Genomic DNA, 16,879 nt, shown 5'->3' with positions numbered 1-16,879 from the left:
AGACTATAGATATTAAGCTTTTTTTTTTCTAGTGGTTAGTAGTAATAGTGGTTTGAAAAAGTATATACAAATGAGAAGAATGTTTTTTTTGGTAAATATTCTTTTTTGATTTTCCTGTTTCCTTGTTGCACAGTTGGAAGCAGGAAGCTCTTTCTGAGTTTTGAGCCACAGTAGTCCAAAGGATATCCTTGTCTCTCTCCACCTCTATAAATAAAGTGGAAGAACTTTTACCCTGCCTTCAAAAATCAGTACGTGTAACTTCTAGGCTGTTTACAAGAAGAGTCAGGGCTGCTTGCAAGCATTTGATCTGTTTGCCATAATTTGGAATTCAGAAATATTACCCAGTGATATCTTGTGGGGTCTCTGACAAACATTAGACATCCCACTACCCAGGGCCTTCCAGCACACAGGCACTGACTCTGAGTAGCTGATTATTTATTCCAGATACAGAACTCTAGCTGCAAAGGGAAGTATTGTAGAAAGATCAGATTTTGGTTAAAAACCAAAAACTTGCTTTTATTTCACAGCTCTGAAGAATTCTGGAGCAACTTACTTATCTCTTACACTTGGAAAACTTTTCAGAATGCGTACTATCCTAATGCAACCCATTATTTGTATGGGTAGGATGAGCTGAAATAATGCTTCCCTGCCTTGTTAGTAAAGTACAATGCCTTAACAATAGTGTAATTTTGGTTTAAGCTTCCAGGGATTTTTCTTCAAATGGAGATTTCTTTCTAGAACATCTGCTTAATCACTCAGACCAGTTTGCTGCAAGCCTGCACCAAGTGAACGGAAATATGTGATTTCAAGGAGGAGTGGTATCAGCTGGGGTGTAACTGTTGAACACAGGTTCCCAATTCCTACAGGAAAATGTTAGAGTGCTCAGATAGGAATCACAAGAGTGAGGGGAGGATGTCAGACTTTTATATAAAACCCAAGAGGTTCAATCCATTTACTTTATCATGTGTAGGCTAAAGGTGTTTTTCAACCAGGTCTTGACAACGGAAACATCTCCAATTGATTCATTAAATGTAGAACACAATTCATCGTCTGCAGTTTGAAGCTAATCACAGAGATAAGGTGCATATTTTCTAGAAATGACAGTAATTAACTTTTAAAGTGACTTAGGACTAGATTTTTGCATGACTGGAAATGCATATATCAAAGTTGATTTTTGTTTTTCCAACTTCATATTCAATTTTTACTTACAACACAAACCAGGAAACTTAGTTTCTCTTCTGAAGGTGATCAGCTGTCAGAACATCAGTGCAATTCCTGATTCCTAATAAATGTTCTGCTATTTGAACAAGAGTGAGTGTAAGTCTGGCTATGTTGAGTTCAGTGGAAATACTGTCACTAATTTAAATTATACTGCAACTTAACAATATTTTATTTGCCTGGGTGATCTGAACACCCAGCAATATTTCTGGATTATGAATTAGGATTATGAATTGTTTCACTGGGAGAGGAAATCAAGGTTTCACTCCTCTGCAAACAGAGAAGCTAGAGGCTGTGTTCAGCTATGCTGCTGGCTGTGGTTCATGAGCTGTATGTGATCCAGAACATCCATTTGAGGCTTCTGAGACAGGAAGCATGAACAGTAGCATCAGCAGATGGAGGTGTCTGATTCTGTGCAGGCTGTCTGGAAACTCAGTGTGTGTATTACCTCAGCAGAGTAACACAATGATATGTAGGGTGCCATAGGCTGGAAATTTCTATGGTAAAATTTTCCAGTACTCTTCCTGTTGAAGAGTGATGTTACCTTTCCTGTCAGCACAGACAAGTCCTGGTCTATGAACGCTGTTGCTGCGTCCCAGTGGGCAACGAGGCTCATACTGGTTGTTGGGCGCAGCCCTAAGTGTGGCCGCTTGCTGAGATAAGATTGAGGAGCAGAACTCTGAATCATTAATTTAGGCCTCAGATTTTGACTTTTCTACCTGCAGTGAAGGATGACTTCAAATATCCTTGACTGAGATGTGTCTACAGAAGAATTCAGAAATTCTGTTTGCAGTTTCTTTTACAAAGGCATGGGGGTGTTCATAGGAAACAGAAAAGGATGAAGGAAATAAATTAATTTTCTTCCACATGAACTGAATTTATTCAGAAGATATTTGTGCCACAGATGTTCTAGTTAGCATCCAAACAAAACATTCTCTGTAACTGTTCTCTCTGTTTTCCACCTGCCGCCCAGAGATTTTTAGGAGGAAAGCAAACACTCCCATTACCCCTTTGTCTGGACAACACTGTTGTCCCAGGCAAGCACTCCCACTCAATTCCTACTAAGGGCACAGAATATTACCTGCATTCTTTGCCTTCATCCTCCCCCCCCAAACTTGTGGGATTTCTTCCTTCTGGACATTTATTTTTCACCTTTGAAGCATGTGAAGTGATTCTGCTCCACTGATGCTTTGAAAAACTGCTGCATGTGCTGAAAGGCACCAGCTCTGGCTGCTGTTCATTGTTTGTACTACATATGGCACACGTGCCTTTGCCTAAGGAGTTTTAGCTTTGCCTAAGAAGTTTTACTTTAAGGCAGAAGAAGAAACAAAGAATGCAAAGTTGTGACATAGTGTCATCTATCCACCAATTCACAACGGGGACCAGATTCAGCCTGGCGGCTTCTTTAATGCATCATTGTTATTGAGTCAGAAATAAAATTGAATTGTACTTCAGGGAGAAGGTACACCAGGTATTGAAACACTCCTATGCTTTCTGTGTCTGGGAGGTTCACCAAGAATTTGAATCAACAGCAGATTGTACTGCAGAAGATTTAGGAGCACTTGTATTTTTATCTCATTCACCAATATGTTGTTTAAGGGGTTTCAGCTCTGCAATGCTGTTAGTGGCTGACTTCACATAGTAACATCCAGAGCACTGCAGAGGTATCTCAGCTCCTACAGCGTGGCTCTAGGATGGCCCCAGCATCATGTTTCCTTGCAAGACTGATCTGAGTGGTGAACAACAAATGCCAGCTGATCAGAAAGAGTGGGAAAACTTGTGGTTTAGCTTTTCCTTGGTGTTTTATATCCTTTTGGCATAAGTTTGGTACTCTTAAATCTTTTGGGGGTGGGAGGGGGGGAAGCGGAGCATGTATCTATAGGGGCAAACCCCGAAAACGATGAATGGAGATGGAAAGGAGTATGACAGAGTGGTGATGCTTTCTAGTAGTTAAAAGAACTCATTTTGGCAGTCTTTTTCTCTGCCCAAGGAAACCAAAACCCACCTTGCACTGAATGTTCAGGCCATTTATTTTCATAGGAAATGCAAACTGCCTCTCATGTTAAGGTTGCATTGCTGAGGGGGAAAAAAAAGTGCCCAGTTTAGGATTAAAGGCAGGAGAACAGTGTTTCTGCCCTCTCAGCTGCAGTTAGATCCTGGGAATGAGGAGACCTAAATTAAAAGGAGCTGGTGGCTGGTAGTTTGCTTTGTTTCTAGACTTGATTATAAAACTATCCTGATAATATGTATACATCTTCCTTCTCCTCTTCATTCTTCTTGCAGCAGAAGTAGCTCTGTCCCAAGCAAAAACAATGTTTCATCCTGTCAGACTTGGGTGGAAAGGGGAGGAGAGGATAAAACATGAAAACAATTAAAAATGTTTATTTTTAATAGTGTCTGGCAGTAGTCAGAGTTTTTAAAACTATAAATAAACAAAGGTCATAGTCAATGATGAGAAACATATGCCATGCACATGTTTTTGAAACTATAGATAAGGAAAACAGATAATGAACAGTATTATATGACAGCTCTTTTTGAAAAGACTCATCAAAACTTCTATTGCAATTTTCAATAGTACCCAACAGCAGTTGTGGGCCCATTCACAGCAAAGAATGTAAATAGAGGTGCCCATGTTCTGTTCCTGTCCTTGTATTACCACTGTTGGATTTCAGCTTCTTTTCTTTTTATCATCTTGGAGATGGCAGTCACTGTCTGGAGTAGGTGTGCACAATTCTGTGGGGCTCTGCCAGCCTGCAGCTCCTTCTGTGACAGCGCAGCATCCATAAATCTGCTCATCTGTGCAAGGTGAGGGGCTGTGCTCAGTGACGGACTAGAAAAAAGATCTGGCAAAGAGGACAATAACTAAATTTCTGATGTTCGAGTGAAGAGGAGGGCAACTTAAGGCCTAACAGCAATCCAAAAGTGGAAGCTGGTGTAAAGCATAGCAACCCTCTCTGCATTGCTGGGAATGAGTGCAGGGACACAGCTCCAGTTATCCCAGCTATTTAAGTACACTTGCTCTTGGCAATCTCACTTTGGAATGCTGTTTGTAAAAGGTTTCATACTTTTCTATTAAGCTTCTTAAAGGCATTGTGCACTTACAAAAATTCATATCCATCTGGTAAAGAATGTTTCCTGACTCAGTTAACACTGCGTGCATTCCAATCTGTGCTGTTCTGCACTGTAATTCATTATTCCTGATGCCTTTGCATACTAAGAGAGTAAATTAGGAAACAGAGTGGGAAAACAGTGCAATTTTCAAGAAGATGACAAGTTCAGTTATTCTCAGAAATTGGAAGTCTTCATTAGAAACCAACCCCCACTAGGCTGCTTTATGGTAGGTTCAGTGTCCGACTCCAGTGCGGCACAGACCTTTATGAAAGGAGATAGAAATTGTTTCAGTGATCATGGAACCATGAACCATTTGAGTTGGGAGGGACCTTTAAAGAGTGTCTAGTCCAACTGCCTGGCAGTGAACAAGGACACGTATAGCCAGAACAGGTGCTCAAAGCCTGTCTTTGCCAGTTATTTTTCTATATATTATCTTTTATTCAAACAGTATACTTTAAAAAAAAAAAAAAAAAAAAAAAAAGTTGTTTAAGCAGTTTATAATTGTTTTCATGGTGGCCTTTTTGGATGTTAGCTTTTCAGAGTTGCAAGGCAACAGCTATCCAGTATCAGCATCAAGTACTGATATCACAAGATTCTGACATGGGTGGGATCATTTAAAAATGAAAATATTTGTGTAAATAAACTATATTATGCTTACAGGCTATTAATATATGTAAATATGTATGCTTCTTATTTTCCATGCTTGTGATTCTTTTAAATTGGATTTTTTCCCCTCTTGCTGACATTTGCTGTTGTTGCTGTTCATAGTGCTGTGGCTGTCAGTACATTGATTTGTCTAAATGCTAAAGGTTTTCTTTTCTCAAATATCAAGATGAATGCCATGGAAGAGCAATGCTCCACTTCTCCAAAAATGCATAGAAAGAATAAAAGCAAGCTCAAGAATTATTGGCAACTCTAGAAAGATACTGGATGTAGAGGGAAGGTGGCATCTAGCTGATATGAGAGAATGTCAGTTTCTAAACCAGCTTCAAGCTGAGGAAGAGAATTGTTTTGAGGAAAATGTGAGCGCTCCAAAGGGACTTGAAAGAAATAATCTGTAATAGCGACTGACACACTTTCAAGTGACTTGAAGTAGGAAATGATATGAAAATGGGAATATGCAGACAGGAAATAATAGATGTGACTTTCTGTGTGTAAGGCAACAGGGACATAAATTTGTTTTGACAAAAGGAATTTTAGAGAAAGATGGAGGAGTGCTAGAATTCAGTTAGGCTGAGGGATTATTGATATTAGTACAGTCTTGCACAGCTGTTTGTGGTAATTGGATTTGTTGGCTTTTTATGTTAGGATTTCTGTCAGTTTGGCCAGCAAAAGATGAATTTATTAAAATTCTCTGCAATTTCAAGCCTTGGTGTGGTTTATTTCTTTAAACTGTTCATGTATAAATAAGAGTTCTCACTTAGCCTTTGTCACTTTTTCTGTATCTTCACTTTTTTTTTTTGCCATTTAAAAATAAATTAGAACCAGTAGATTTGTTTGAAATATTTACTGTGCTACAGTTGGCATCCAGATAAGATATGACATAACTGTGTGACAAGGAAAAAATGTAACAGGCAACACACCATTTGACTATCTTTAAGCATTTATAATGAAATTCTTATTTTTAATCATTAATCATTTTTCAACATTAATTTTTAAGTATTTCAGACTATAAGTTACTTTTGCATGTGTTTTCCTTTTCTGCTGTGAGTAGCAAATAATGAAATAAATACAAGTTATACTAATAATGTCATTTTAATTTCCTGGATGCATGATAGCAAGCAATCCAGAAATTTGTTGAATATCTTTGCCATTAAATTAACCAGAAAGGGAAATAATAGAGTAATAACTACTTTTATTTTGCAACACTTGTATATTGTCACAAAAATGACATTGATTAAACTGGTGTTAATTCACCTGAGGGTCAGCAAGATTGCAGGGGGCTGTGGCATGTGGTATCTTGAGGGGAAGGGAGGAGAGCAGGGCAACTTCTGCCTGGAGAAGAGGCAAAGGAAGATCTTCTTGTCCCCTTTTGGTCTATCTTGTGGAGCCCCATGTGGAGTACTGTGAATTGGCCTGGGGCCATTAGCACAAGAAGGATGTGGAGGTGTTGGAGCAGGTCCAGAGGAGGCACGGAGATTATCAGAGGGCTGGAGGTAAATAAAATGGCATTAAGAGATGAAGGCTAGAATACTCAAGAGTATGTGCACTTAGTGTCATTTTGGAACAATTTTGGTCTGTTCTCTGAGGTGGCTGAGGAACTTGGTAACAGAGTTGCATTGGTGAACTTACATTGATATTTGTTCCCATGTAGGTAGATACTTGGGCATGTAGGTGCCCATTTGTGTCTGCACTTCTGTATGTTTCATATTGTTTGGCCATAACCAAAATATTCCTTGCCGAAGTCTTGGCTCAGCTTTGAGGAACAGCTTATGCTTTCACTATTGGCAGTCTTATAACTGTAAATGTATAAAATAACTGATAAATTGAACTGATAAATGTAAAAAATAACTGATGCAAAATACAAGAGCAGGGAAAACAATGCAAGTACGCTTGAGGGTTTCTTATACTGTAATTTCTCCATGAAAAACAAATAGAGAGGTAAGATGTTTCTGATTGTCCTGATGCAGAATAGCAGAGATGTAAATCCTGTTGATTCCTTCTAATAGAGCATTGTTCCCTACGACACATTATTCACTGCTCTGATTACTCCAGCTCCAAATGACTCAGTTTCCGTATTTCCTTAAAAGATTACTCAATCTGCTAAATAGGTTCAAGACTGTTTCACTGAGTGTCTGTTTCTGTACTCAGTTTTATTCAATTAATTCTAACAATTAGTGGCAATTCTGGACGACTTTGCTTATATTGTTCTATTATCTTTGTCTGAAAATTGTTAGTGCCCTGTGAGAGCTCTGCAAGGAAGAGGACTATCCTATGACCTACACTGGTCATTGCATGAAGCTAAAAATTGCTGGGTACCTTCAGTGTGAGCACTGTATTGAGTGTTTTTATTTGCTGAACGTTTTTCCTCTATCACCTTGCAAATAACATCTTTTCACTGAATTCCAAGTGTCCCAGTGTAAACCTTCTCTGGATCATTTTATCTCCAGGTTACTGTACCTGTGCTTTTTGTAGGCTGTATCTCTTTTGCTTTTCTAATAACTTTATTGTAAAGGCTTACAGATATATTGTGGTGCTATGCTGATGTGACAAATACCATGAGGTAGTGCCTGTTGGGTAGCAGTGGTGGAATACTGGGGTGCTGGAGGAAATGGGGTGCGAGAGCCATTGTTTCACTGCTGTCAATAAAGGGTCAATGTTCAAGGCCTTAAAGGGCTGATAGAGTGCCAACTTCTGGATAAGAAATAACACAAAAGCCCTGATGGTTTGTGGCTATTAAAGTTTCCATGGCTCTTGTCCAATACTAACATACGATTTTGAAATCCTGACAAAATTCAAATTGGCTTATTTACATTCTGCCTCCCCATATTTCCTTTTATTGTATAACACGTTCTTGTTACTTAATTGCTGTGTAATGTCCTGTGATGCTAAGCCAGGTGCTGCTGCTGTTTTGTGCTTGGGAACATGAACTTCAGGTTTACATTACGTTTACATCAATGAATCTCCTGTATCCCTACTGCTGAATTCTTCTTATCATTTATATTTATTCAGGCTATACCATTTTAGGATTATCTTACTAAATTTATTTACGTTCCTTTTAGCATCTATACATCTCCACAGGCTGAAATTCCTTTCTCAAGTATTGTTGTAAGGACATGGTGTAAGCACTAAGATGCGCCTATTAAAAATCCTCAGCACTTCTGATACCCAGAAATAAAAATGCAAAAGAAAGCCATTCTCTTTCTTGCTAGGTCTAAGGGAGTTTATCCTTTGCTTCTGCTATTGAATCAAACAACTAAAGCAAAAAATTTAAATGAGAAGAAATTAATTAGTTTCATGTTTTGAGCAAGTTTTGGTTATGTGAGCAAACAGATCAGCACACATCACATGCTGGGTGCTGACCAAACCCAGAGAAAAAAAAAAACAAAAACAAAAACATGAGAAGTGGTATTTAGAAGTTTGTTCTTTTAACACATGTGCAATAATGTGGTGTAGATCTAGAGATTTTGGAGACATTGAAAGGCCAAAGGTCAACTGTAAATTAGAGAATCCTTACTCAGTTTCTGTTTGACTGCATAGACACCTAAACTCTTCCAGCGTCTTCAACTTTAGCATACATCAAAAACTCAGTTCTGTTTTCTAGCCCTCTGAAGCCTGGGATCTCTGGCAGCTGCCACCAGCGTGAGGAGTTCTGCTGTGGTGGCTGCTGTCACCTGAAGCAGCAGTGAGACTTTTGGTGCCTGGGTCCAATTTTCGATCAGACCTCTGTTTAGACTGTGAGGTCTCAGGGCAGGGGCGTAATTTGTGCTAGTGAATCATAGAATTGCTCAGGTTGGAAAAGACCTTAAAGATCATTAAGTCCAACCCCAACCTAACCGTACTACCCTGAAATCATCACCCTTTTTCATATTTAAGGATAACTGAATCAGGGGAGTGGGTAGAAGGGTGAAGTTTTTTAATTTGTCGTAAAGCAAGAATAAAAGAGGGTGAGATGAATTGGAAAGTGAAGTAGTATCTCTCCCTTATTTTTCATCTCTAATGTTGGAAATAATAGCTCCTTTTTCATTTTTACTGTAGGCTTCAATAGATGGCTTCAATGTGAGTGTAACACTTCTTGTTCTTTAATAAAACAATAATCTTTAAAAACTTTCAGGATCAGTGATTTAGAAAAAATGTTAAAATTCTGCTAGCATGTGCTTAAGACTCAGTTGGACTGTAAAATTCCATTGCTCAATAAGGTTAACACCAAATGAGATCCATGCTAAATTTCAATGAATAGGCATTCTCCACTTGTGCTTTTAAAAACTGCATAGGTGAGAGAATTTTCTGAAGTTAAAAAACATATCTGAAAATTGAAATGCTACATAGGTTTCCTTCATGATAAGGAAGACAAGAATGTAACTGTCGGAGTGCTGAGTGGTCTCATGTAGCACCGTCCGTTTTGCTGTCTGCCAGTACGCCCTACTCAACTTTGCTTTTAAAAATGAAAGAACAGAGTTTGTAATATTAATGGTTTTTTAAATCAACAGCTGTGCAGAGCAAGGAAGTTTCTGATAGCCAGGAATTTCACAAGAGCACTAATCCTTCTATCACTTATTAATAAACTTAGTGCCTAAAGGCTCCAATTAGGTATTGGAAAGCAGTGATAACAGTCATTGTAAATGTTCAAGACACATCCTCCCTTAGGGACAATAATATAATACTGTTTTTAAAAAAGCAGTATTTTCTTGAAATAGCTTTGCAGCCATGGTAATATTACTAATTTTGGCCTAGATCCTGCTCTGAAAATGTGCATTGTGAGGCCCTGTCAAGCAAAACAAGGCAAGAACACATTTTTGTAGAAGCCCATTAAAAATGGAAGTCCTTGTTGCAAACTGGAGGTTTTGTTTGTAGAATTGTACAATCATAGAATATCATAGAATAACATTATCATGGAATCATTAAGGTTGGAAAAAACCTCTGGTTTGACCCCAACATTCACCTTCCACCACTGTTGCCCACTAAACTGTGTCCCTTAGTGCCGCATCTAGCCTTGATGCTCCCTGAGCAGCCTATGCCAGTGTCTGAGCACTCTTTTGGAAGAGTTTTCCTAATATCCATCCTGAACATCCCCAGTGCAATTGGAGACATTACCTCTCATCCTGTAAAGATTATGTTGAGTTGGAGGCTGACTTTCAGCAAAATGAACCAAGCAAGAAAACTGGGTAGCTTGGAGCTGACGCTGAAAAGAATTGCTATTTGTATCATGTGAAATACTACTGAGGAGCTCCAAAGTCACAGAGAGCCATAGTCAGAATACAAATGCAAACAGAGAAGGCAGCTCATTGACCTGGACGATGGAACAACCTTTGACCACCTATCACACTGCGTTCAGGCAGCGTCAATTGGAGTCGGACAGCAGGTGCCAGCTGGAGCCCTGTGCTCCCTCTTAGTCTGTGCTGACCTTTGCCTGTCAGTACTGGTGATGGGAAAGCAAGCTTTCCCACTTAGGTGCGTATGCTGTTTTGCTTAGGAGCCAATAGGACAGCTGAGGACTTTCCCCATCAGGGTCCCAACGCACGGCATTTTTCACCGCTTTCCCAACTCCTGGCTGCCCGGGTGCAGCACCCACCCCATCGCTGCGGGCGGACGCGGTGGCGGGAGGAGGGTCCGCCCAGCGCCTTGGCTGCACGGGCTGCGGCAGGAAAGGAGCGGCGGCTCCTCGCAGGAGGAGGAGGAGGAAGCGGGGGGGGGTCCCTCGGAGCGGAGCCGGCCGCAGCGAGAGGCGCGGCGGGGCGGGGCGGGGTGGGCGCGGGAGGCGTGGAGGGGAGCGCGCTGCCCGCGGAGCGGCGCGGATCGGCGCGTGCCATGCGCGGCGCGGCGGCCGGGGCTCGCTCGCTGGCTCAGCATGCGTGTGCTGTGCCGCCGCCTCTGCCTGGTGGCCGCCGTGCTGGGGCTGTGCGGGGGCAGCAGGAACTGCCCCGACCTCATCGTGGACCGCTGCCTTTGCGCCGCCGAGCGAGCCAAGGGGCCCGGCCGCCCGGCACTGCGCATCAAAGTGGTCTGCAGCGGAGGCGACTTGGTGGAAACTTTGCAGCCCGCCGTGCTGCCCAACCGCACCGTGTCCCTGTGAGTACGGCCCGCGGGCAGCGCACCTGGCGGCGGGCGGCGGGAGGGATGTGGGGCGCGGAGGGACCTCTGGGCGCGGCCGTACCGCTACCGCAGGGCCGACAGAAGCGGCTGCGAGCCCTGCCCGGCTGTTAAAAAGTACGTGCGAGTTTGCCTTTTTTTTTGCTGTTTTTTTTTTTTTTTTTTTTTTTTTTTGTTTGTTTGTTTGGAAACTCTTTTTGGCGTTATGGTCGAGCTGGGGAAGCTGGTCTTCCCCTGCTGTCAATTGAGTGCTGCTGTGTGCGGTGGGTTGGGAAACGTCAGTGCTGGCGACACCGACAGAGCTCGCCGGTACACCTTTATGCTAGTGACGTGAAAGTGTCCCAGCATTGAATGAACGATGCTGGCGAACTGTGTGCTGTGAGATGAAGCAGCTTTCCCCTCCTCTCTTGTTTTCTCTAAATGAAGTTTAGGACTTGACATCTCCTCTCTTAGCAATGGTTTGTGTGCAACCAATCCAATTGAAACCACCGACTCTCTGACACTGATCCGAGTTGTAACTCGGAATGACTCACAGTTCGGTGCTTTGCTTATTTATTTATTATTTCAAGTCTCTCGGAAATAGATGATGCTATTTTGTTGCCTGTTGCACAGACTTGAATAAATGCAGTGTGCTGTTTGTGTGCTGGTAGAACTTGTCACTGTATTGCCAAGTGTAGGTGAAAGTAATGTCCCTATAAGGGACCCAAGCAGTAACAGATCTGTGACACTCACCCTTTAGACTGTGCACATTTTCAACAGCTCTTTTACTATTGAATTTATTTCTGTTGACAATTCCTGCTGTGAACATCTCCACTGTTCACTGCGTTTTCTTTAAGTCAACACTTTTAGGAGACAACTGGTAAAGATAGTAATTTATAACAGCTGGGGAGCCCGTGCTGTAAATGTGCAGATGTGCTGCGTGTGCTTCAGTTCAGCTCCAGCTCTGACTGCTGAGTGACTTGGTGCTGATTAGCTGTGTGCTGATTGCTCATCCGGGAGGGCTTTGCTTGTTAATGTACAAGATGTAATAACTACACTCCCAGCTAAATTTAATAGACTTTTTTAGAATCATTTTATGAGACCAATGTAAGTTCTGACCTAGGTGGTAAATTCACTCCTATTTTTGTGGCTTATATAACTGGCTTTATAGTATATACTCCCAAAAGGGTATAAAATGTTGACACAAACTTTTTTTCTCATTGTTGAAAGATCTGCAGAAACTTTTACACTCAGTGTATCTACAAAGGCTTTTGTTCCTAAGCATTGATTTACAGAGTTGTATTTGTTTTGTTTTGTTTTGTTTTTTAAAGAAGATTTTCCTTTGACTAAATACCAGTAGATTAATCCAGCTGACCAAAGGATCAACAGAAGTATGTATTCACTGCAATGAAAAGAAACTGAATTGGAAACAGAAGTGAGAAAAGATGGATGGAGGAGGTGGTGCGTGTGAAGTGGTAGGTGGGAGGATTTGCTCACTTGCATCTGTGCATCAGGGTACCAAAAGCAAACATGTTGCTCTTACCCTGAATAAGCACATTCCAGGTGACACTTGTTCAGACTTGTTAGGAAGGTTATTTTTTTAAACTCAACTTGCAGAAAACTGTGACCTGATAACTGGTTAGCTGTACTTAGCTGGGACAGAACACAGACGCCCTTGGTTTTATTTGTTGGGTTTGACTCAGAGAAGTACGCAATACATTGTGTCACCTAAATGTATGGTCTTTCTCTTACTGCCTCAGTTTTTTTCTTCCTCAAAAGCAAATTTAAAGCTGAGTCTTGAAGATAAAAAGGAAAAAGTTAGAATCTGAGTTAGAGATGCAATAATTTTCAGTAGTTGGAACATACAGATGACAAGTTGATTGAATGTGTCAAAGATTTTCCAGGAGAAGCTGTTTTTGATGAATGGAATTACACTTGTGAGATTTGGCCAGCTGAAAATAATGATAAAAAGCTCAAACAGCACCGCTCTTAGATTTGTTTTTGTAGCTGCATGGAAGACTTAAGCAAAAGAGAATACAGCAGTAGACACTGCCTATTTCCATTCAGTTTTATGGGCCCACAGAGAGAAAGAGAACTTTAACATATGGAGCATAACCTTTTGGATTGCTTTAAAAATTAAGAAATATAGAGGTGAATAAAGGAATGCACGTTCAGATACAGCAACCCTTTTAAGAAACAGTGTAATGAATAGTAATTTTTTTGGCAGATTATATCATCTTCATATATATCATATAGGGATGCTACTTCTCTAGCACTGTTTCTTTTGGAAGGGAAAGTTAAAGCCAAACTTAACTGCTCTGCAAAGATGTCATAGGAGTTAACTCTGTTGCATCTCTTCAGTCATTAAGAGATGAAGTTGTAGTTCTTTAAGTTTTCATTTACATGCTTGGTAATGTTGCTTGCCAGCAAATTTAAGAAGTTATGACTTGTTATTGTAATGATTTTTTTCACCCAGCTGACCACGGACCTCAGCCAAGCTCAGTGATTCTGGCACTTTATGGCATGTATGCACCAAAAGCACTGCAGAAAGTACTTCTGGAATTTTGTAGACAGTGGCTTGACTTAACATAAACTAGCATGAAGTCACCGGAGAAAAGCATATTCTTGACCAGTTGGGACCAATTATTTCTAGTGGGGAAGTACATGTAGTTTCTTGGAAATCAGATATATCAGATGAATACTAGAGCCATTCAGTGCTGCCTGAGTGCTTCAGTGCTACAGCACAACACTACAAATAAAATATAAGCTGATACAGGAACTATTCCTACCCCTTTGATTTATATTAAAAAAAAAAAAAAAAAGAAAACAACACAAAGAGGCTTGTTCTGTGCTCTCTGTTTTACTGGCTTTCTTTAGTATTTTACTTCTCTGGAAATGGGATTCAAGTACTTGATCTGGATTGAAAGGAAAAAAAAAACAGCTGTATCTTCACAAAGTATTCATGTGTGTTTTCCTAAAAGGAATTCTAAACTGTATTGATTTGCAAGAGGTATTTTTATGCCTTGTATATCAGTGAGAGGGTAGAAGATAGGAGTTTCTTTTCTTGATTTCCATGGAGAATTTTGCTGTGGCCTCGCAAAATTATGGGAGCTCCCCAGATTCCTCTCCGTGGGTGTGGACCCAACAAGGAAGGATCGTATCCCTCCATGATAATAGTTTTCTCAGACACAACTGCATGTCCGAATACGTGGGAATTCTTACAATGAACCAATACTTTAGAAATTATTATTTTTGAATTGTGTGATTGGGTTGTTAAAGTGTAGTACTAGAGAAAATGAATGACTGCATTTTTTTCCTCTTCTGTTCTAATGAAAATGTTAGGTTTACATTTTTGATTGAGTTGCTGAAGCTGGGGCTCTGCAGAATAAGATGACAAGACCAAGTTTGCCACTTTGTTTGCAGTGCAGGAGTGCTATAATTTGAAATTACAGGGAATAGCAGTTAGGTTTTGTTCTGCGTTATTCCACGTACATAGGATGCTTTACCTGTAGGTTACTTACTAGCTGTACTTTTTTCCTTTATTTTCCTATCGAATGGTGCCAAGGAGTTTAACCTTATAGTTCTTAGAAGTTCCCATTTCATTACAGTTCGTGATATAGCTTAGTATATATTTTGAAGTTACAAAGGTTGTCAGTTTCTCATAGTAACATTACTTTATTTTCCCTCTTTCCCAATTCCAAAGGAAGTCTAACATATTTGGGAGAGTGTTTTTTTTTTACAAATTTTGCCCAGAGATATGCCTGGGCACATCTGTTGTTTTAAATGTCATTGTAGACATGAAAAAAATTAGGGTATTGTATGGTCATAGCAGCTCTTCTATATGACTCTTCACGTTTATGTCTGCGTGTCTGTATTTTTGATTGTGAGGTTGTCTCAAACTCCCCAGATTCTCAATTTCAGAATGGGGCTACGTGACTCCAGTGGAAACCCATAGGCACAATCCATACAGCAGGCATATTTCCATCCTCAGATTGCTTTCCAAACATTAGCAAGCCTTCTGAAAGCAACATTCACCCCGCTTTTCTGCCCCCAAATTACTTTTATGTCACATTCATTTATGTTATGTATATTGCTATTTATTCTATCTTATTATATTACTGTATATTTTCCATGTCCAGTCCTGAGTTTTACACTTCTATTTTACTTCAGCTTAGGATACATAAATATGATTTAGTTAATGTAAGCATCTTACTGTAAAAATATATCTAAAAAATGTTTTTTTGTCCCTAAGAGCTTAGACTTTAAGCTGGCCAAAGCAAACAAAGCAAGAATTGAGGGAAGAATGAACAAAAAATATTATTCATTAGTTTTATCTCCCCATCTTAAAACTTGATTTTTTTTTTCTTTAGTGCTATAAGGTCTCGCGTATTGTTGCTGGTTTCCAAATAACTGGATTCATAAAGAATGTAGGGTAGTTCTCATTGTAAAGGTTTTCACAGACTTTTTCACCTTAGTTAACTTCCTGTGTTCACTCAAAGTGCCAGAAAAAAAAAAAAAAAATACAAAAACCAAGTTTCCTGCTCCATTATTGATGGATCTATACATATTTATACATGCTTTCTCCAAAAGCTCTTAGAAAACAAAGTCAGTTTCTTGTGAAATAAATTCCTATCATAAAGTAAATTGATGCAGAAGGCATGGAAGGTCTGAGAGGAATGCTTGGGAAAGGCAAAACTAAGATAAAAGAAAAACAGTAGAGAAGATAAGTCTTTAGATATTAGTCTAAATTTCCTTGATGGTTCAACTGGAGTGGCCACGAAATACCATAACTGAAAATACTAATTTTTCTTCATGTTATTTCTGATGAGAGGATGTCTGGGTTCAAATTCTGTTGTCTGTGTGTCAGAACCGTGAAGGACTCTGGCCATTTCCAAATTACGACTTACTGTTAGTGAAGCCAATCCATGGGTATTAGTGGAAATTGTAACAAGAGATGAGGGCAAAAAGGTTCTGCTTAGGCAAACAGAGCTTTATTTATAAATGATGTTCAAAATTCTATAAAGGCTGAAGTTCTTTCCCTTTTGATTAGATCATAAATATCATAAATTGAAAAAAATGCCACATATCTTTCTGGTGCTTTGAGTTCTCAAGGTAACTTCCTCTGAGGAAAACTGTTTGTGAGGAGGAAAGTGGTGAGAATTTTTGGAAGCAGATAAAGTTATTTGCTGGTATTAAATGGTTTGTTAATTTGGTAATTTAATGTAGAAATACAGTTCTTTTTTTGCTGCATGCTGGGAAATTTGCAGTATCTTACATTTAGTTTCATTCCAGAGATATAAATAAACTGCTGAGATAGACAGGAGGATAGCAGTGTATGTGTGTATTAAGTGTATATGCGATAGCTACTGAGAAGTCTTAAATGAAGTTGGGGTTTTATGATATGGTATAATTTGGTTAGCTACTGACCACTTTTGCCTGAAGCAGGGAGAGATTTAACACGTCACCGCCTTTCTTTTCTTCTTTTTTTTTTTTTTTTTGTCAGTTACCCTAATATTCATAAAATCCACTTAGTTTTAATGATTAGAAGATGTGTACAACAGCATCTTGCTTTTGAAATGCAGATACTCTCATCTGATGTGATGGCCTGGGAGAGAGAGATGTATGGATGTGGAATTTCCCATTATTGGAAGCTGTATGAGTTGCTGCCCCTTGGGACCTAGGTACTGTCAGCCCTTAAAGTGGGCAGCTCTTTAGATATGGTAGTATAGTGCTTCTTTTTTATTTTTTCTTTCTTTCTCTTTTTTCTTTTTTTCTTTTTCCTTTTTCTTTTTTTTCCTTTTTCTTTTTTTTCCTTTTTCTT

At 39.7% G+C, this 16,879-nt stretch overlaps 1 protein-coding gene across 2 annotated transcripts in view; it reads left to right on the top strand.

The window, feature by feature from the left end:
- Positions 1-10,421: 10,421 nt before the first annotated feature.
- ADGRA1 (adhesion G protein-coupled receptor A1) overlaps positions 10,422-16,879 on the top strand; it is a 255,495-nt gene continuing 249,037 nt past the window's right edge. Inside the window, exon 1 of one of the 2 annotated variants that reach the window (XM_042862742.1) lies at positions 10,422-10,440. Coding sequence is in view for 1 of the 2 variants with exons in the window: in XM_042862741.1 (XP_042718675.1) it covers positions 10,838-11,058 (221 nt within the window). In the remaining variant the exon portion in view is untranslated. Of the gene's footprint in view, positions 10,441-10,837; positions 11,059-16,879 lie in introns of those variants that run through there. The other variant, XM_042862741.1, reaches the window with a different exon arrangement.

The sequence above is a fragment of the Lagopus leucura genome, unplaced genomic scaffold, assembly GCF_019238085.1.
Source record: "Lagopus leucura isolate 7727_CA_CO unplaced genomic scaffold, USGS_WTPT01 Super-Scaffold_739, whole genome shotgun sequence".
NCBI lineage: Eukaryota > Metazoa > Chordata > Aves > Galliformes > Phasianidae > Lagopus > Lagopus leucura.
Note: the sequence above shows the minus strand (reverse complement) of the source record. Positions and strands in the feature narration are given on the sequence as shown.